This window comes from Chionomys nivalis, chromosome 3 (assembly GCF_950005125.1).
Source record: "Chionomys nivalis chromosome 3, mChiNiv1.1, whole genome shotgun sequence".
Taxonomy (NCBI): Eukaryota; Metazoa; Chordata; class Mammalia; order Rodentia; family Cricetidae; genus Chionomys; species Chionomys nivalis.
Window position 1 is genome coordinate 63,469,051 of NC_080088.1, and position 20,588 is coordinate 63,489,638.

The 20,588-nt window shown below is 48.6% G+C and overlaps 1 protein-coding gene across 1 annotated transcript in view; it reads left to right on the plus strand.

Annotated features, from left to right (window-relative positions):
• Nucleotides 1-4,101: 4,101 nt before the first annotated feature.
• Xxylt1 (xyloside xylosyltransferase 1) overlaps nucleotides 4,102-20,588 on the plus strand; it is a 135,994-nt gene continuing 119,507 nt past the window's right edge. The window contains exon 1 of the mRNA XM_057764629.1: nucleotides 4,102-4,670. Coding sequence (XP_057620612.1) covers nucleotides 4,170-4,670 — 501 coding nt within the window. The 5' untranslated portion in view covers nucleotides 4,102-4,169. The remainder of the gene's footprint in view (nucleotides 4,671-20,588) is intronic.

Sequence of the window (20,588 nt, forward strand, 5' to 3'; positions counted from 1 at the left end):
TCACTGTGGTGCTCAGATTTCTTTTGAACTGTGTGGTGGCTGTCTAACATCTGTTCTAGTTAAAGTCCAGCCTGACTCTCCGACCCTTCCAAGGAATGGCAGTTCATGTTGATCCTGTTTACCGATTGCTTCCATTCAGAAAAAAACATTTGGATCCTTTAAATATTTTCTTCTTGCCGATTTCAGAGATTTTGTAGCCCTTGCTTCATGAACTAAAGACCTAGAGAGACATTCTTGACTCTTCTGCTTCTCCCCATTATGGTTGATATGTTTGTTGGCGTTTCTGATCTTGGCAGCGCACCTATAGCCCATCCTTTCATTAAAACAAAACCCCGCTCCTGTGTGAATGGGGCCGAGGGAAAGGAGCGCTGAACCACGGATCTGGAAGCGAAACTGGGCTTTCACAGTTAGTTCAGAGCAGATGCAGACTCCCAAGTGATCTGCCTTACAAACCCGCATCTCATTTTCGAAGCAGTCTCGAAAAGAGAACCCACACAAGTGTTTTAGATGAAGGCAAAGAGCCTGTTTCTTTTCTTATTGTGAAAAAGAGTTCGTCTTCATTGCAAAGATAAAGTTTAAGTAACTGAAAAGGGCTAGGTATGATGGCACGTGCTTGGAATCTCAGCACGTTGGGAGTTGGAGGCAGAGGAGTTGGAGGCAGCATGAGCCCAACTCCAAACAAGCAATCAGTAATGTCACTCAGAAAACAAGACTCAAGTAAAAGAAAAATCATCTGCAATTCTGTCACCTACCTGTGCTGTCCAAAAAAAGCCACTAGCTACAGGTGGCCATGTGCATATGTGTGCATGCTTATGTGTTTGTGGGTGCATGTATGTGCAGGTGCAAGTGAACATGTCTGTGTGGAGAACAGTGCATCCTTGGATGTCATTCCGCCTCAGGTACAGTTTATATTGTTTACTTGAGGAAAAGTCTCTCACTGACCTGGGGCTTACCAGTTAGAGTAGGCCAGATGGGCAGTGAGCCCCAAGATCTTACCTCTGCGTCCCCCGTGTGTCTGATTTTTTGACATGGGTCCTGGTGACCAAACTCAGATCTTCCTGCTGCTTGTATGGCAGGCACTCTATTGCCTGAGCTGTTTCTCCAGTCTGCACAAGTCCCTGTTAATCAGAATTCGGGGACAGCAAGTTCAGTTTTCAGCCCTAGTGCCCCATCTTGAGAGCTCAGCAGCCACAGGCGCCTCGTGCCTGCTGTTCTGGATAAAGTGAATCGTAGAAGTACGTTTTGATTTATGCTGCTGAGGAAGTTGCCCCCGTGGAGCCCTTCTAGACCTTAGCGTCTTTACGCACTTACACCGCTGACCATACTGCTTTCTGATCTTCTTTTACTTAGATGGGGAGCATTTAAAAACCTTGGTGAGGAATTTCAGATGTGCCAGCATCATTTTAGTAGTTGTGGACTCAAGGGCAGTATTGCTTCGGGTTTCAGCTCCCACTGACAGGTCTCCTTTTCCCTGGAGCAGATTCAGAGTGCCACCAGCAGATCATTGGGTGTGGATCTCTGAAGGACCTCGTGTAATGACGTAGCAGCCCCTTAAATTGTGCAAGACTACCGTTTTTCCAGTCGTCTCAAATATATGGTTTTCCCAAGTCACTCCGCACATGTTCATATGTTGCAGCTGGCTAATATGTCTCAAATTTATAGGTTTCCTCAACAGAAAAAATTGTTCACGTGCAGTTGATGATTACATCAGTTATTGTTTGTTTTTGAGTCCGCCAGACAGTTCCTTGGATCGTCTCGAACTTGCTCTCCAGACTAGGCTGGCCTTGAAATCTGCCCACCTCTGAATATTGTCACTTTTAATGACTGCAATATATTGCTTGCCTAAGCAGTTCATTGCTAATTACTCAATACCCATATTTTGCTCTCATATATCTAGCTATTAGAACTAAATATTTTATCTTTAGGAGGCAGGACCTCAGTCACATAGGTCTGGAACCGTACAAGGTAATCCGAAGCCTACCAGCTAGCTCTGAACTCACAGGCACCGTGATGCCTTAGCCTTCCGAATCGTTGGGATTACAGCTACCACACCTGACCTCTTACGGCTAAATATCTTAGTATGTTGTTATTTCCTTAGAGTAAATTCTTGGAAGTGAAAATGCTGGTTTGACTGGTATTTTTGAGGCTTGTTTAGCCTATTGGATGCTTGTTCAACAGTGGAAATATTTGATTAAAAAATAGTTTCGACTGTTCATTTAGAGCCTATTCAAGAAAGAAAGATGGACTAGATAGTGTGTAGGTGGCTGTCACACAGTCACTAATGATGGTCTAAGTCCATACACTAGAGGAAGGAGTTTAGAGACTACAATCCATGCTCTGAAGTAGATATGAAATGTACTCTAAAGGAAAACCCAGCTCCCTAATAATATCTGATTAGGAATCATATTTTGGTCAAAGTTGAACTTAATTCTAGAGTTACTGTGCATATCAGGGTTTTTGTCTATATGGGCATATTACGATATACCCAAGTTTGTGCATTTTAGCTGAGAATAGATCAGTGCAGAGAAATAGCAAGTAAAAATTAATGCCAGGTGCTGATAGATCAGGCAATGGAAATTTTGTGCAGAGCATTTGAGTATTTTCCTGACTTCTTAGATAAAATTTAAATCACTTTATTTCTTTTGCCTAAATTAAAGGACTTGAAGTCTGAAAATAAAGCATTAGTTGAAAAAAAGGTAGAATAAGTGCCAGAGGGAAAGCCCATCGCATCGATGGTATGAATGGGGACTCAGAGGCACGGACTGCAAAATTATGTAATCATTTAGAGACATAACATTACGATTTGGGGCAGTATTTATAAGTACCCCCAGAAAGTTTCTGGTTACTAAATTTTTGTCTGTTGGATATTTACACTTATTTTGGTAAATTTAATGTCTTTGAAATATTTATTCAATGTGAGGCACTTTAAAAAATAATCTGTGTCTTTCTTATCTGTGATGGTAGTGTTGGCTTCATTTTCAGAGTAACCAAGTAACTGCTGGGCATGCAATAGCTTGCAGTGGTAGAACTGGCGTGGACTTCCCATCCCATGACTCCCAGCCTTGGAGGTTTAGAGAGATACAATGCCAAGTTTGATTTATGCATCGGAAAGCCCATGTTCTGGGCACTTGTAATACCTACATATTATGGAGTTGTGGGCCTCAGGTGACTACCAACTGTGGTCATCCTGCCACCTGGGGTCCTTCCGGCCTCTTTGGTACGGCAGATGCTTTTCAGAAGTGTTGCTCCGATAGAAAAGGGCAGAGCTGAATATGATTGTGATGCTGGGACAGGTGAGCCCCGTTTTCACGCGGGAGAAACGTGTGTCATAAACGTGGGATTTTCGTGCATTTTCACCTCCACCTCTTTCAAGTATGCAGAAATTTACTTCAGAACGCTTGGAAATTTGAAGTTAATGAACTTTTGTCCATCTGTTCTTGTCTGACTGACTAGGGTTAAAATGACTACAGGCTAGTTACTTCAGTATGCCCCAGTTAAAAATTTTCAAAAACTTTCTGGGACAGTTCAGGCTTTCCATTGAGGGTTTCAATACTGATGCTCCTCAGGGACTCTCTGAAGGGATGATGTTTTGGACAGCGAGGTCCCTCTGCTGGCCGCACATATTCTCTGAGTTATACCAGAGGTGCGAAGTGGGTTGGCGAAGCCATTTTCATTTGGGGTGTTGTAAACTTCTCTGTGAAACAGGAAGGAACGTTCTGGTTTAAATGTTTTGGCTCCAGCTAGTTTTTTAAAAGGCAGGAGAGGCAGCTAAAGCTACTAAAAAACAAGAAGAGAAATGTGGAGAAAAGTTAACGTTTTCGAGTTCTGCATTTATGGGTTTAAGTTCAATGTTATCCTACGTTGGGATGTAATTTCAAGACCCAGCCTAGTAGATATTTCCCTCCCTAGCTCTGTCTAGTTTCTAGCTTTAGTCCGCCGGTCGCAAGCGGGGCAGCCAAACTACGAAGGGGTCATCGGAACCTAGGACCTAATCCCTCGGAACCTAGGACCTAGCGGGGCCTACGGTGGCCCCGCCTTTCAGGCAGCCACGCTCACGATTGGCTCGGGGCAGCGCGGCCCCGCCCACGCCATGGCCGCCGCCGGCTGCGGGGCAGGGGCCCTGGATCGCCGGTGTGAGCGGGCCCGGCTGCTGGGCCAGGCTGGGGCGCATGGGCCTCCTCCGAGGCGGGGCCGCGTGCGCTCGGGCCATGGCGCGCCTGGGCGCGCTGCGCTCGCACTACTGCGCGCTGCTGCTGGCCGCGGCGCTGGCGGTGTGCGCCTTTTACTACCTGGGCTCGGGCCGGGAGACCTTCTCCAGCGCCACCAAGAGGCTGAAGGAGGCCCGCGCCGGGGTCGCCGCGCCTACGCTGCCCCCGCTGGACCTGGCCCGGGGCTCCGCGGTGCCGGCCTCGGGCGCCAAGGCCAAGAGCCTGGAGAGCGGCGCGGCTGTGCCGGTTGACTACCACCTGCTGATGATGTTCACCAAGGCGGAGCACAACGCGGCGCTGCAGGCCAAGGCCCGGGTGGCGCTGCGCTCGCTGCTGCGCCTCGCCAAGTTCGAGGCGCACGAGGTGCTTAACCTCCACTTCGTGAGTGAGGAGGCCAGCCGCGAGGTGGCCAAGGCCCTGCTGCGGGAGCTCCTGCCGCCCGCCGCCGGCTTCAAGTGCAAGGTGAGCGGTGGATGGCTCTTGCCTGCACTCTGAGCAGTTTTGCGCCGGCCCCTTCCTATGCGTGTAGTCTGTCTGATTCCCTCCACCTTGCCCGGCGCATGCATGCCCAGCAAATGCATGCCCAGCATGCTGGAGATCTGGTCTGGGGGCGTGTCCTAGAACCAGACTAGCTCAGCTGAGCCGAAGGGGATCGTCGTCTCCCGCTTCATTCTGTACTGCTTCATTCACGGGAGAATCAGCCTGCCCCATTTTGCTAGCTTCCCAGCATGCCTAAGAAGTGCCTTCACAGTCCACATTCCTTTTAATATTCCGAGGAGGGAACTGTTCATTTTGAAGACACCAGTAGTCATCTTTCTGAGCAAAGTGTGCCGGACAGGGTCTGGGAGAAGCCTCTCGAAGTCGTGGTTGAACTGGAATTCCTCAGTAGAAGTCAGGGTATTGCAATCGTTTTGGTTCTCCTTGGAAACCATCTCGTGTCCTCTCTGTGCCCTTTTCCTTCCTGCCCTTAAGGACATGAACCAGTTAGAGAGGCCGCAGGTTCCTCCTCCAGGGGAAGAGAAAGCTCAAAGAGATGCAGATATGAACCCACCAGCCTGCCTTCCTGGCAGCTCCCACGTCTTTCATCTTCTGATTTATCACTTGCCTCTGCCTGTCCGGGAGTGGACTCTTGACCTAGTGTGCTGGTTCTCCTCATCAACTTGCTTGCCCTGTTTTGACCCTGTATTGTGTAGAAGGGTCCAGAGTCTGCTTATTGGGTAATGGGTTAGGCGATCTTAAAGGATGGCATCTGATGGTGGTGGAAGGACAGGGAGGCAGGAACAGTATTCCCTGTGTCTGTGCCTAGCTTGGTGACTATCAGGAGCTGCTGCCAGGGCCGTGCTGGGTTCAGGGGTCCGTAGCATTTTTGTGTTGGCTACAGTGTCATGCCCCAGTTTCTTGGTGAGGCTCTGCTGTCAGCCTGGTTTTATTCTTTGACTTCACCTTTCTTTCCCATAAATGTGCCTATGTCCTCATTTTATTTTATTTTTTTTGGAGACACCATCTTGTTATGCATCAGGGAGGGCAGCTGAACTCACAGTCCCTGCCGTTGTCTCCTGAGTGCTGGATTATAGGTGCGCGTAGTCCTGGCTGCTCCCCTCATGTCCGGATCTCACTGTTGTCTAAACTGTCCCGGGAATTCATTGTGGAGCTCAGGCTGGCCTCACACTCGTGCCAATACTCCCGAGTGCTCCATGTTTGTGTGTCACGCACTACGCTTCCTAACGCTATTGAAGGTGGCCTTACACACGCTGTCTTCTCCACCCAGAATGTCCCTTCTTCCCTTCCCAGAATGTCCCTTCCATGTCCAGTCCTTCATAGCTTCCAATCTTGCTTCCCCTCATAGCATTGAAGATATGTTTTCTGCACTGGGCAGATGAGTCCGTCAGGATAACTGTTACAGTAAGGAAAGGGTACCTGGGCTGGACTTTCGTCCTGTAGGAGGCCTAGGAGCTTCTGGCTGAAGGGGCCCTTGTGTTCCACTTTGACGGGTGGATTTGTTTCAGAGCCTTCCTGTTTTATTGATCTGGAATTCCAGAGGTAGCTCAGCCTACCCTGTTTGGTCCTCCGGGCTCTGACATTGGGGAAGCTTTCCTGTTTCAGGGAGAAGGCCCTGGGGCCAGTCTGGGCAGATCTTGGATTTTACCAGGTCACCTCGAAGACCAGCATCGTTATGGCCACCTGCTGGGGTAGCAGGTTGGGCCTACTCTGCATTTCCAGATCTGTTCCCTCCTTCATCCCCAGCTGAGCACAGCTGTGGCCACACATGTACTGCCTTCCAGTCTGCATGCGTGAGATGATGCCATTCCCAGGGGTGGGGTACTTCCTCCATCCCGCGTCTTGCCCCTCCTCCAGTCCCTCCTTGGAGGTATGCAGGGCACCCACAACTGAAGAATTTGTTTTTTTTCCTTTTCCATTGGTCCTTCCTGCTGTTGTCCTGTGTCATGTCTGCTGCCCCTCACAATCCATGCCACACAGTTGGCCTCAAGAGCACAGGCCATGACTTGAGTACATGATGCTTCCTGCTCTGTGGGGCCCATCTGACAGCCACAAGCCCTTACACAAAGCTTGGAGACTACTGCAAATGACCTGAAGGGACTGGCACCTTCCCTGTTGAGGTATGAAGGTAGGAGCTAGTATGAGCCAGTGGGTCTAACCCAGTGGTTCTCAACCTGTGAGCTGTAACCCCTTTGTGAGATTTAATGACCCTTCCGCACAGGGGTCACATAAGATCACTGAAAAACATAGATATTTATGTTACGATTCATGACAATAACAAAATTACAATTTTGAAGTAGCAGTCAAAATAATTTTATGGTTGGGGTCCCCATAATATGAAGAACTATATTAAAAGGTCACAGCATTAGCAAAGTTGAGAGCCACTGTTCTAACCAGACAACATTGGGCAGATAAAGGTTTATCAATCTTGGGGTCACATTGCTCCCATTGCTTATGAGTTCATATTTTGTGAACCTGTTCCTGTGCTAAATAAATGATGCCTCTCCCTGAAAAGCAGGATCATTTCGCCTCTTGTGATTTAATTCTTCCTAGGCTTTGGACACTGCTCACACCACAAGCTGTTCCCTCCTGCCTTCTCCTCTGCCGGCTCTGTCCTTCAGGTCTATAGTGCTAGGCAAATGCTCTACCTCACCCCAGCCCTGTCTATGAACTTCTTAAGAGCGTAAGCCCTGACGTCTCTTTGCTGCCACATCCCTAGCCTCTGACCCGGGCATGTGATTGTTTTTTATACAGGGAGCTACTTCTTTCAGCATGGATTAGGAGGAAGGAAATTAGAACTTCTCGAACAGGTTCAGTCAGCTAGAAGGGATCTTCAGGAGCAGACCACAGAAGTGAAGAAACTCGCCAAGGCCACTGTGGGGTAACTGGCTTTGAGGTGGCCTTGAGGTGGGAGAGCCCGGGACTACAGTTTGTCCCCTTTAAGGATCACCTTTCTCTTGTAAGACAAGTTCAGAGGACAGTTTACTCTGGGTATGTTGTGTTGGAACTAGAGGGAAGGGGAAAGTGGCCCCTTGACACACAGCCTTCTAGAAACAGCGTGGGCTTCTCCCAGAGAAAACCCTGGGACTCTGTCATGTCCACAAGATATTCTCAAGGCTATAGTGAGCTAGCACAGGACTTGTATCCATGCTCAGAGGTGCCTTCCCAGGCCACCTTCACATGATAAACACCAGAAATAGATAGAGAACATTATTAGCAACCTTAGGCTATGTTTTGATTAATTAAATATTAGGTGAAACATTTTTCACAAAATGAAAATTTCTTGTTATGTTCTTACTGTGGAATCCTTGTAACTAAATGTCTGAACCTGCTGTGTCCCAGGTACCAATGAAGGAGCTGCTTGGATAGCCCATCTTCCTACCCCTCAGGAGTCACGTGTTCACTAGAGTCCTGTGTCTTCCCCCAGACTGCCCTGGGTGGTGCCCAGAATGTGCATTTAGATGGGGTGGTGCAGGCATTCCTGGGATGAACCTGATGCCCTCCTGCTGACCGCAGAGTCAGCTCAGGCTCCCTGGCCTCTGCTGCCCGCCCTGGGGAACAGGTTACCTGGTGTCAAGTAGGCATTCTCTACCTGTTGACTGGCAGCTCCCTTTTATCCAAGCCGCCTTTGCCAACGTGGGTAGCATTGCTATTGTCACCTTGCCACTTTTACCATATCATTCCCATTTAAGCTTCTTGTGCTCCCCAGCACATCCAACATCCTGGAACCCTGGCAGCTGGCCTTGGTTTCTTCCTCCAGCTTATCCTAGAGCTTAAAAGGTGGTGGTGGTGGGGTTCTGTGAATCTACTTCTGAATCCCGCCCCTCCCCGTCCCTCTGTCAAGTGGAATTGCATACTTGTAGAACTTAGATCAAGACTCCTGTCCCCCACCCCACCCCCAGTGTGGTTTTGCTCTGTAGTCCATGATGGCCTAGAACTCAAAATCCCACTGTTTTAGTCTCTTGGTGCTGGGATTGTAAGTGTGCACCATCACACCTAGGAGGATTGAACTCCCCTCAGCTTTCCTTGCTGTATTGGATTTGACGGGGTGTACCAGGAATGTCTGACAGGAAGCTGGCGTAATCACGCTTGGGCTGGAGGAAGGCATTTCTGGCTCCCGTGAGAACCCATGCAGATGTGAGGTTCCTTCTAGATCACTCTCACCCTCCCCAGGGTAAGCCCTTGTCATGCTTCAGGATGGCTGTTGAAGTTTGAAGCAGCAAGTCTGTGTTGCTTTGTGTTCAGACCAGTGTTTCTGTGGCTTTGCTTTTGGATCCAGCTTTACATTGTGGCCCTCCTCTGCTGTCTTCTTGGAAACTAAGCATGGTGAACAGACCTGGAAAGCATCCCTGCTCCCTGCAGAGCCTGTCGACCCCTGCGGTGCTGTTCCTTATAGCATTCTCCTGTGTTGTCACCCTGATGTCTGCTCAAAGGCCACCACTCCTGTTCTGAGCCCCTTTCTTTCCTGTCACCCGTGTGTGTCTCTTGTGGCCCATACTTATTAGTATGCCCATCTGTTCCGCAGATGTAGACCGCTTACCCTGGACCAGGCACTGCTCTGGGTCCCTGTGACCCACAGGAACAGAACAGTGCCCCTCCCCCCAGCCCCAGCTCACTCTGAAGTCTTGGAAATGTGTGTGGGGGTGGACGTTAAACAAATAACCAAGTAAGAGAAAAGCAAAGCAGGACAAGGAGCTAGGGTGTGTTCAGGTGTCCCGGGTGGGGACTTGACTGTGGAGGTGGTCAGGGAAGGCTCCCTGCTAAGATGTGGGAGCAGAGACTGAGTGAAGGGGAGAGGAACTCCCTGGAGGAGTGGTTTCTTCAGAGAGGACTGGGAGCGGGGGCTGAAGTGCCAGTGTGCCCGGATGTTTGAGAAAGTAACTGACCGAGGGACCTGTTTGCGGTCTTTCTCTCCTGCTGGAATATCCCTAGAAGGCAGGATGGCCTTACCCTTTCTATCTGTCAGGGTCTGGGAGAGAGAGAGACAGGGGAGACCTTCCAAGAGCACATCCCTAGGGACCCACTTCTTCCAACGAGGCCCCACGTCCTGCTTTCCCACACCTGCCAATAGTACTGTCGGTTTATGTGTTGTTCGTTGGTTAGGTCAGAACCCAAATGATTGAATCACTTCCCTGAAGTCATGCCACCTAAGAATATTCCATTGCAGGGAGATTTCTTCTTTGCCTTTTCCTTTCTTTCTCCCTCTCCCTCTTTCTCTCCTCCTTGCTCCTTTCTTGCACTTGTTCCTTTCTCATGTAGCCCAGGCTGACCTCAAACTTGTTATGTAGTCAGGATGGCCTTGAGCTGATTTTTCAGCTCTGCCTCTTGCATGCTGGAATTATATAGACATGTTACTCCTTCACCCCCAGCTCTTAGAGAAGGCATTTCAAATCCAAACCCCAACATTCCATCCCTAGCCCCTCTCACAGGTTCATTTCTGACTCACACTGCAAAATAAATCCAGTACCAAGAGCCTCCGTAGGCTCAACAGTTTCAATATTGCCAAAGAAAAATAAATTTAGGTTCAAAGTGTCTGAGATTCAAGGTGAATTCTAGATCTGAGCCCCTGTAAAGTCTAAAAGGTTACATGGTTACATATTTCCAACCGAAGTAGGGGACGTTCCCATTCTTAAAGGGGAGGTGAAGCATAGAGAGGAGTGGTGGGGCCACAGTGAACCCCAGTCTGCAGGGCCATTTCTGGCATATGAGGCACATGGCATGAGCCGAGCATTGAAGTACCTGGGAAGCCCTTTACCTAACAGCTCCCCAGGCCATATGACATTGCTCCTGGCTTGGCTGTGCTAGCTGCTTGTTACTTTTCTTGGCAAGTGGCCCATGTTCTTGGGTCTCTAACTTCCTAGAGTCTCCAATGGAACATGGGATTTCATGTATGGCCCTCTCAAGGGCTGTCTGCCGCCACAACCCATAATTTGCACATTCTATGTATATATAAAACCAGCATCACACAGAGCGTGCCTTCAGCTGGAGCAGCAGCTGTCCCCTGGACTCACAGCTTCTGAGAATCTAGATGGCCGAATGTCATTTCACTCCATGATCTTTCATGAGCAGGGCAGCCGGGAAGTCTCTTCTACCCCTTCAGACCTTTGTCTCAGTGGATAAGGGACTGGTCAGTTCCTGAGACACCCTCAAGACAGCTTTCCTCTTGTTCTGATGCCAACGTACTTAGTTAGCATCTTTAAAAGCAACCACAGTTTATAAACTTACCTATCGTATGTGGGGGGTCAGTCTGGTTATACATGCCACAGCAGCCCTGTGTGGATCCCAGGGACCAAACTCAGGTGTGAGAGCAAGTTCCTCTCCCTGCCGGGCCATCTTGCTGCCCTGCTTCTTTTTAATGGTGCTCATTTCCTCAGCTACTCACCTTTGACCTATTGTTGAACTACAACTTTTTAAAAAGCAAGCTTGCCTTTTGCTTCGACTAGCACTGTGAATGCAGACAGAACCCTGACTCTCCCTGGATGAATTCTCATGCCATTTGAGGCTCAGCTTCACTCAGAATCTCTGCGCAGGGACAGAATGCAGGCAAATTCTTTTCCAGAGTTTTCTATGAATAGCCTGAAAATTAGGAATAGCGCTTCTAACTCACCAGCGGGGTGAGACCCTCATCCCTTTACCTGGGTATTGCTATGAGCGTCTGTTCTGAGTTCACAGAATCACCAGTAAGCTCTGTCCACAGTGGTCCAGGGCTTCTTCTCCCTGACCCTCTCAAGGTCAGATGCAGTGACAATGCCACTACTCTTCAGTGCCAGTTTTTCCTTAGCCACGCTTGGTCACTGTGGCAGAACACCCACGAAGAACAAGGGAAAGGTATTGAATCACTGCGGGTTGAGGTGAGGTGGGAGTTATGACAGGAGGGTGGCAGTGAGGCCGCTTACAGCAGAGGTTAGCGCCAAGGGCCAGCAGTGTTTCCCCAGTGGCCTACGTCTTCATATGCCCTGTTCTAGTCCCCACCACCTCCCTGTAATACCACCAGACTATAGTCCATCAGTCCTGCCTAAGAACACTGCTGTGGGGATTGAGCCTTCGTCAAATGAGGTTTAGGGGATATTTCATATCCAAACATAACAACCCAGATGTATTTTACAAACACAGCAACCTCCCAACTACTTTCACTCTCCCCTTCCTCTCTGTAACATCTTTAGAAACCTGTATAATGAGAAGAAGGTGGTTGCTTTACCCTGCAGTCCTGCGTGTGGCTTCCCTTTATACCGCCTCTGGTCTCTTAGGTATCATATCTACCCTGGGCTAGCATCCCAGCTGTTCTGTGCCAGGGTCCGTACTAGGGAACTGTGTGCCTTGGGTGGCCCACGTCCTTGTCTCCTGCTCGAGATGTCCATCGGGAGACCGTTTTAGGACTTTAGAGTCTGCAGTTTTCTTGGGGGTCACCAGGCCTGTCTGAGGAAGAGCCCAGGCACAGCACAAGCTTCTGGAAAGCCTGGGCAGTAGGGCCTCTGTCTCTAGTTTGCCACTGGAGGGCACTGTGCTACCGTGTTGTTGCGTTCTGTGCCTGGTCTTCGGGTCCCCAGGGAATGCTCGCTTTCACCAGCCCTGCCACTAGGGCTTTAGGAAGGGGGACCAAAGACTGCCTTTCTGTCCAGTGTAAACCGGGTTGATGAGGCTGTTTGAATGTGGTTAATGGGCCTCCAGGGTAGAGGGAATGCAGATAGGAAGTTCGTGTTCTTCTAGGTCCCAGCTCTGGGGCGCAGCCTGGTGCTACCCAACAGGCCTTGCAGCGCTCCCACCGGGCGTGCCCTTTCTTTGGCACGGGGCAGGATCCTGCTGCAGATGTGGGAACCGTGTCTGTGGAGACAGGTGCTGTGCCGGCTTTTAGCCCTGGCAGAGCTGGTGGCTTAGCTGCAGGAGCTTCAGGTCGTTGACTGTCAGTGTGTTGGGAATCCCCCATCTCGAGTTCACCCCAACCCTCCTAACTGGTGAAACAAGGAGCACACCCCGCCCCCTCCACCCCCCTCCGCTGTCCTGCTGACCTACAGGGCTCCTGCATCCTCATCACTGGACTGAGCTAGCACCCCAGCTGCTTTCCTCACACCGCCTCTGTTCAGAACTTTGCCTTTGGCCCAGGGCCACTAGCACTGCTCTGTGAGGAGCAGGGAGGGGCGGGGGCTGAGCCAGGCCATGTCAACTGGTGCCATGCTTGCTGTTAACTTAATGTGCTCCAAATTAAAGTCGTTTGTTTCATTTATTGGGAGTGATTACTGTTAAAAAGCCCCAATTAAGCGCTCTCCTCTGGTGGAATGAAGTGCCACAGAACCTGCCTTCTGTTACCCTGCCCAGGAGGCCTCAGGCTGGAGAAGAGGTGCTCCCATCTGTCCGCTCTCTCCCTTGTCTTCTCAGGTCCTGTAGCCGGGGACACTGTTTCTCACACTTGCTCACTGCCCTTCCTGCCTCTAACAGTCTTTCTTGGGTGCTCCAGGGAAATGCCCCAGGTAAAAGTGTGTGGCTTGAAGCCTAGAACCTGGGTTCGAGTCTAGTGTATAACATTTGGGAGCAGCTGCCCTGGGTGTAACACTTCTGAGCCTCTGCTTTTATGTTTTTCTTTTTGGTTTTTCTAGACAGGGTTTCTCTGTGTAGCCCTGGCTGTCCTGGATCTCACTCTGTAGACCAGGCTGGTCTCGAACTCAGAGATCCACCTGTCTCTGCTTCGCAACTGCTGGGATTAAAGGCATGCGCCACCACTGCCCAGTTGAGCCTCTGTTCTTGACTCCCTCTCTTTCATGACCTTCCAAGGTATCTGTGGGGGAAAGTGAGGACAGCACAGGGCCTTCCTGGCACTCAGCAATGGAAGATAAATTGGTGACTTCTACTTCTGGTTCCTGAGTAGGTGCTTGGGGCCCTTCTCAGCATTCTAAAAGAAATAGTCACGTGGAGGGTGGTGCAGCGAGCTTGCAGTACCAGCATTAGCCCAGGCTTACTTTAAGGGGTCCTTGTATTCTTTTGCATCTTCCTTAGTGCCCTAAACTACAGTTTTCCTTCCTGTTGTGCTTCCTGTCCCCACCCCAGTGCAGTGCCTGCTTGTCCTGGAGCAGGCTCTGGGTGTTTCCTGCCCCCACCCCAGTGCATCTCCTGCTTGTCCTGGAGCAGGCTCTGGGTGTTTCCTGCCCCCACCCCAGTGCAGTGCCTGCTTGTCCTGGAGCAGGCTTTGGGTGCTTTACTGGATGCTCTTTTGTGTCTGTGCCCTCTCCTGTGAGTTAGCACTGATTAGGCCTGTGTTGCTTGGCCGATGTGATCTGAGAGATGGGAGGCCGTATCATCCATACCATAGGCATAGACGTGTCTTTGTCTGTGGCAGGAAGAGGCTCTAATCTTCAACCCCTCATTCCCTTGGATCCCCAACATAGCTCCATGGCTCTGGGCTCTGCAGATGTCTGCCTGCTATTGTTCTGAGAGCGGTAGAGCTGGAGTCTGCGCACTTGCTGCCTTTTGACGGCAATGTGGATGGACCTGCTGCACCTGCGAATATTTAGCTTTTAGGAGGCTCCAACCAAACTTGTTCCTAGTAGACTAACATAAGTGCTAGGTGATGTTTGCTTTACCTCTTCTCAGTGTCTTTGGGTTGTTTTCTTGGTCTGATTGCATATACCAGTTATTCATGATATTCCGGAGTATTGACTAAGTACAAGCTGTCAGTGATTTAGAAGGTCATGCCACCAGGAAGGCCGGCATTCCCCCACATGTAACCACATACTTTCAGGCATGTTCACATGCCCAGCTCCTGCCCACCTCAGGTGGCATTAGGTTTCACACTTTGTGACTCTTCCAGTACTGGATGCATGAGACAAGTGCCAGATTATCATGGTAGTCTGGCATGTGTGTGTGTGAGCGTGCGTGCATGCGTTTGTATATGTATGTGTGTATTTGTGTTGCGTGGGTAGTGGCTGAGACCTGCCCGAATGGTCAGCTTCCTGGGGTCCTGACCAGGATGCAGTTCTAGAAGGGATCCACTGGTAGGTGCACAGGACACCTGCACAGTATTAGGCAGAATGCTATTTTGACTTTGGTGTCTGAGAGACCAGAAGAGAAAGCAGGGGATTTCGGGAATGCCTGAGGCTGCCTGCAAGGGTGCAGAGGATGCCGACAAAGAGGCTGCCTGAGGGAGCAAGGGCCTTTGAGGATGCCATTCATGGTAAATTAGCAGAACACTTGTTCATCTTGGAGAAAGGGGGACTGAGGCAGCTGAGGGGAGGGGGCAGAGGGACTTGGTAAGAGGAAGGCCAGCCTGATTGAAGGAGTGTTTGCTGTCTGGGTTGGCAGAATCATCCAGCAGGAGGTTGCCAGAACAGGGAGAGACAGCTGTGGAGACTGCCCAAGGATGCCTGGCTTGTATGCACATTTGCCAGCTGAACTTCTGGAGTGATCACTTCACACCTCTGCAACTTAGCTCGGGGTCTCTTCTCCTGGAATCTGCCCAACCCTTTGCTCTCTAGTCCCATACCCCTAAGATACTCCTTTTTTATTGTGCTATCAGTGTGTGGTCTCACCCACCTCTTGACACCCCATACCCATTAATCCCTTCCTTAGCCCCTGGTGTGCTGAATCTGGCCTCTTTGCCAGCTGCTAGAGGGTGGGGTTGGCTCTTATATCTGTCTCCATGGAGATGCTAAGACAGATGTGGTCCAGTGTGAGACTCGGTGCAGGCTGAATGGGCTGCAGGAGAAGATGCAAGCAGGTGGGCAGTGAGGGTGAGCACTGTGGAGTAGCCGCAGGAAGTGAAGGGGCTGTTGGGTAGCCGCACATCTCAGGCATCCAGTGAGAGCTATTCCTACGTGTGTGGGATCACGCTAATCAGAGAGGGAGAGACATAGCCCTCCAGCAGGAGTTGCCCCATCGGAGATCAGCCAGGATGGTGCCGGTATGTTTTAGAGACTTCCTTTTAGGTTTTTGGCCACCACTGCCCCTCCTGTGTCATCATGAAGGAATCCTGATGCTGTCGGGAGGGGCCTCTATGTTTCTCTTACTGTAGGGAGCTAGGGAGGTCCCCGGCTGCTGGCATGGGTGCTTCAGTTGACAGGCTCTTCAGTTCCTGCCCTTGACCCAGATATTGGTGGACAGAGTCCGCCCAGGAATTGCGTATCCTGGGATCTAGGTCTTTCTCTTCTGGCTTTCCTGAATAGGCTTTCCAGTGTGTTTGAGCCTTAGTTTCTCTACTGTGATGGATTGGTCACTTTTCCATTACAGGAACAAATATCCCAGATACTCAGTCTAGAAAGAGAGGTTTGTTTGTTTGTTTGTTTGTATGGAACTGACCCAGGGCTTCTTGAATACTAGGCAAATGCTCTTCCATCAAACTATATCTCCAGCCCACCAAGGATTATTTTAGATAGCATGTTTAACCTTTCTGTCCACAATCAAATAAAACCATTTTTTTTTTTTTATCTGTCTCTGGTGGAGTGCCAGATGGCAGTAGCAGGGAATACAGTGTGGAACCCAGTTCACTTGGTTGGGAGTTGAAAGGAAGGAAGAGGAAGGGCTGGGGTCCCAGAATTCCTTTTAAAGGTAACCTAATTCCTTAAGAACTTCTACTGTGGGCTATGAGATGGCTCGTTTCGTAAAACGTTTGCTAGGCAAGCATGGAGCCCTGGTTCTACATCCCCAGTGCTCATGTAATAACCAAGGTGTGGCCCTTGTCTCTAACCTTAGTTCTGGGGAGGCAGAGCCAAGAGTGTGCCTCGGGCTTGCCTCTACTACCTGCACGCGCACACACACACACACACACACACACACACACACACACACACACACAGAGCCTCAGCTCTTTAAAGTTCTAGCAGTTTTACCATTATGCCACAGGCTGACCAGCTAGTTCATCATGTGGGCCTCTGATCCTTTGTGCAGATGGTGGTGGAAAGGTGGGACTTCCCAGCCCTGAGTCACATGTGCTGTTGTCTTACTGGTGGCTCTAAAATGGGTATTAGGAAGCTGCAAGCACACAATCTTTTAGAATTTGTTCTGAAAGGAGACTAGAAGGCGAGGGGAAGACACCGTCATTCAGCTCTTCCTGGGATGGTTCCTGGAATGACCCTCAGAATCTTCATGGATGGGAGATTTGGGTTGCTTTCGAGGCCTCCATCCTGAGGAGATGAGGGGATGAAATCTCCCCAGCTCTATCCACTGTTTGGCATCTCTACAAGTACCATGGCAGCCGCCACAGTTGGATGAGTCCCCAAGGAGCAGGCATCATGCCAGGGCCTACCCTGGTCTGCAGAATGCTTGTCTTCGTGTGGAGGTGTTCTCTCTTCAAGAGACTTTGTACAGTTGACCTAAGGCAGACTGGCTTGCTCAGAGCCACAGGCAGTGAAAACAGAGCTGGACCCCTCACTGACACTTGAGTACTATATCCATCCTGAATGCCTGTTGATTTGGGTAGTTCTTCCTTATCCTTCAGAAGCAGGGGATGCTCTGGGGTCCCAGTGGAATGGTGATGGGGGTGCCCTTTTGTATTGTTCAGGGACTTATGCATGAGACCTTGTCCCCCCACTAGCTAGTCAAGAGTTAGCAGGTGATTTATGAAAATATGAAAAGCAAGGCACTGAGTTCCCAGAGCCAGGATGGCAGCCCTCATTCCTGCTCCAGGCCGTACAGTCAGTGGAGCCTTTCTCCAGTGTGCCCTGTATGCCTGTGGTGTTTGAGGTGCTACCTCCTGCATTTACTTGGTAGCAGGTCACAGGAGGTCTGGGTTGGAGGAAGTCTAGTACCTTCAAGTTACCTGTGAGGAAGCTGCACCCAGGAAAGGCTAAGTGGTTTGCTTAAGGCCTCTGTCGCAGTCACTTTTCTGTTTCTATGGTTGAAGCACCATGACCAAATTAGCTTAGGAAAGGAAGCATCTACTGTTTCAGAGGGTTACAGTCCCTGATGACAAGGCAAAGGCATGGCTGCAGGAACAGCTAAGAGATACTATCTTCATCAGCAAATAGGAAGCAGAAAGGGAGGAGGGAAGGAGAGAATGAGTGCAGGAGAGAACACTGGGAATCACATGAGTCTTCTGAAACCTCAGCATGTTCCCACTGACACACCTCTAACAAAGCTGCCCCTCCTAATCCTTTCCAAACATGAGCCTGTGGGGTCAATTGTCTTTCATATCACAATACCCACATAGCTGGACAAGGGGATCTGGGACTCCATGGTGGTGTGGGAAGTCCTTCTGTATATGTGTTGCTTTTATTGGTTAATGAATAAAGATGCTTTGGCCTTTGGCCTATGGCAGGGCAGAATAGAGTAAGGCAGAAATTCCAAACAGATAGAGGAGGAAAGAAGGTGGAGTCAGGGAGACGCCATGTAGCTTGTTTAAGGAGACAGATGCCCGGAAATCTTACTGGTAAAAACCTTACGAACCTCATGGTAAAATACAAAATAATAGGAATGGGTTAATTTAAGATGTAAGAATTAGTTCATAAGAAACCTAAGCTATTGACCAAGCAGAGTTGTATTAATATAGTTTCTGTGTGATTATTTCAGGTCTAGGTGGCTGGGAAATGAACAAGCAGCCTCCAAATGGCATCCAATGTGGGAAACTACATCCACATAAAACCTGAGAGAGGTTAAAAAGAAATTCTAGACACAAAAGAACAGAGTTTAGCACAGCTTCTTGATAGCCACATATCTTTTCGGGTGGGCTTTGTTTGCTGGCAGCAAGCAAGGGTGCCGTGGCTCCTTTAAGAGAGTCCTTCCTGACTTAGCATTGGCAGTGAAGGCTGCATGGCTTCTTTAGGGGAGGGCTTCCTGGTTTGTGCTAGTTGTATGAACAGCTCTGGCTCTTTTGGGAAGTCTGGCCGTGGAACACTTAAATGGGGTTTGTGATCAGAGTGCTACAAGTTGCTTAATGTCAACATAGACCTGCGGTATCCCTGGAGCTGAAGCAGTGAGTATGGCTCGTAGAGGCAGTGAATGTACCTCAGCCATATTAATAGGCCAAGAGAGGCAGAGCCAGCATCCAGGGCTTATGTGACCACACTGCTTACCATTTTAAAATGCTATTGTCAGAAAAGCACAGATTCAGTCATAAAAGACCTCTAAATGAGATACAGTGTGTTTTAAAAATGTACGTAGGCTTGGGAGAGAGAAGAAAAAGAGTATAGAGAGTTATAAAAAGAAGTAAATTGTTTTTTAAAAATAAAGTCTTTAAAGAGACACAGTACACCTAGTCATAGATTCAAAGAATAAAGAAAAGCCATGTAAAGATGGAATATACACAAAGAATCTGGATTACGTATATAAAGGTGTTTTGACTTCAAAATTTGGGTCTAAGGATATGTTGCTTTGGAAAAAAGGTTCTGCTTTTGTTTCCACAGAGGATGAGAACCTGTGGATTCCTTCCAGGCTAATGTGGTTTGATGGAACTAAGACAGGCCCCCCAGAAAGATCTCCGTGAACCCCTAAAAAGTACTTCCCCCCCAAAAAAAACCCAGCAGGAAGCAGTTTGGAGAGAACTACACCCAAATTCTCAAATATTGTTTATAGATGTTTGTTTTTATTTAAAGGGGATATGCTATAGAGATGCATACTTTGCATTGGTGTGGATCTTGGTTTATTGATACAAATTTAAGGTCAGTTTTGTTATATGTGTATTTCTGATCTTGATTAAGGTATCGTGTTTTTGCAACTCATTCAAAAATTTCTTAGTATATAATTAAGAAATACAGGTTAATAGATTGTCATCTATAATAGTCAAACTTAGAGTCATGTTAGTTAGGTTTTCTAGATGTATAGAGACTTATTTCAGATGGATAGGTCTTCTTCAAACCTTTCAAAGACTTAACAGAATATGACATTTAAAATGTTTTAAGAACTTAGTACTTTTCATGACAATGAGACACATCTGCTCCTGGCAGCACAAATCTATTTCAAGAGGATGATGGGCATTGAAGAGGCACCTTATGGAGTTGGTCAGCCATTTGGGCAAGAAACTGCTCTTGCCTGAACTGCTTGATGGTATGCAAGACCCACAGAAAAATGACTGCTGAAGTTGCCTAAAGAAGGTAAGACAGTCCTTCAGGGTTCCTGCTTCATGAGAGAACTGCCAGACATTCTGCAGGACACAGAAGAAAGTGACTGATAAACTGCCAATATAAGCGAAATGGTCTTCCAAATGTCTTGCCAGATACTATGGGCCAGTAGGCTGAAGATGGATGCTCCAATGTTACAGAAGAACTTCGGGTGACTGTCCAGGTAGAGAGATGTCGCTGTCAATTCTAGAGTTTTGGAAGTTGCTTAAAATGCCCTTCCTGTTAACTTAGTTGAAGAATAGTTAGTTATAATTATAGTTTTCCTTAGTTATGATAAAAGATAAATAGATATAAATATTGTAATCAAAATTCCTGCTTGATAACTATTTTGTTGTCTGTAGTCTTGCTATGTTAAAGTTAAAACCTTCCTTTTTATTTAGACATAAAAGGGAGGTAATGTGGGATTTCCCCTCTGTATTTTGTGAATATGTTTTATTACCATTTGTTAATAAAGAAGCTGCTTTGGCCTGTGGCAGGGCAGACTAAAGCTAGGCCAGAAAACTAAACTGAATGCTGGGAGAAAGAAGGTGGAGTCCGAGAGATACCCTGGAACCTTACCAGTAAACCACAAATCTTGTGGTAAAATACAAAATAATAGGAATGGATTAATTTAAGGTATAAGAGTTAGCTAGGAATATGTCTAAGTCATTGCCCAAGTAGTGTTGTAATTAATATAGTTTCTGTGTGATTATTTTGGGCCTGGGCAGCCTCCACCTACACCATTGGTTTTGTGTGCATAGAGGCTCATGCCACATCCTTTACTATGTCAGTTGGTGTCCCTGCTGAATAAGAATGACAGAGTGCCTGAGCCCAGGGGCCATCTGAGTAATGTCACACCCTGTGT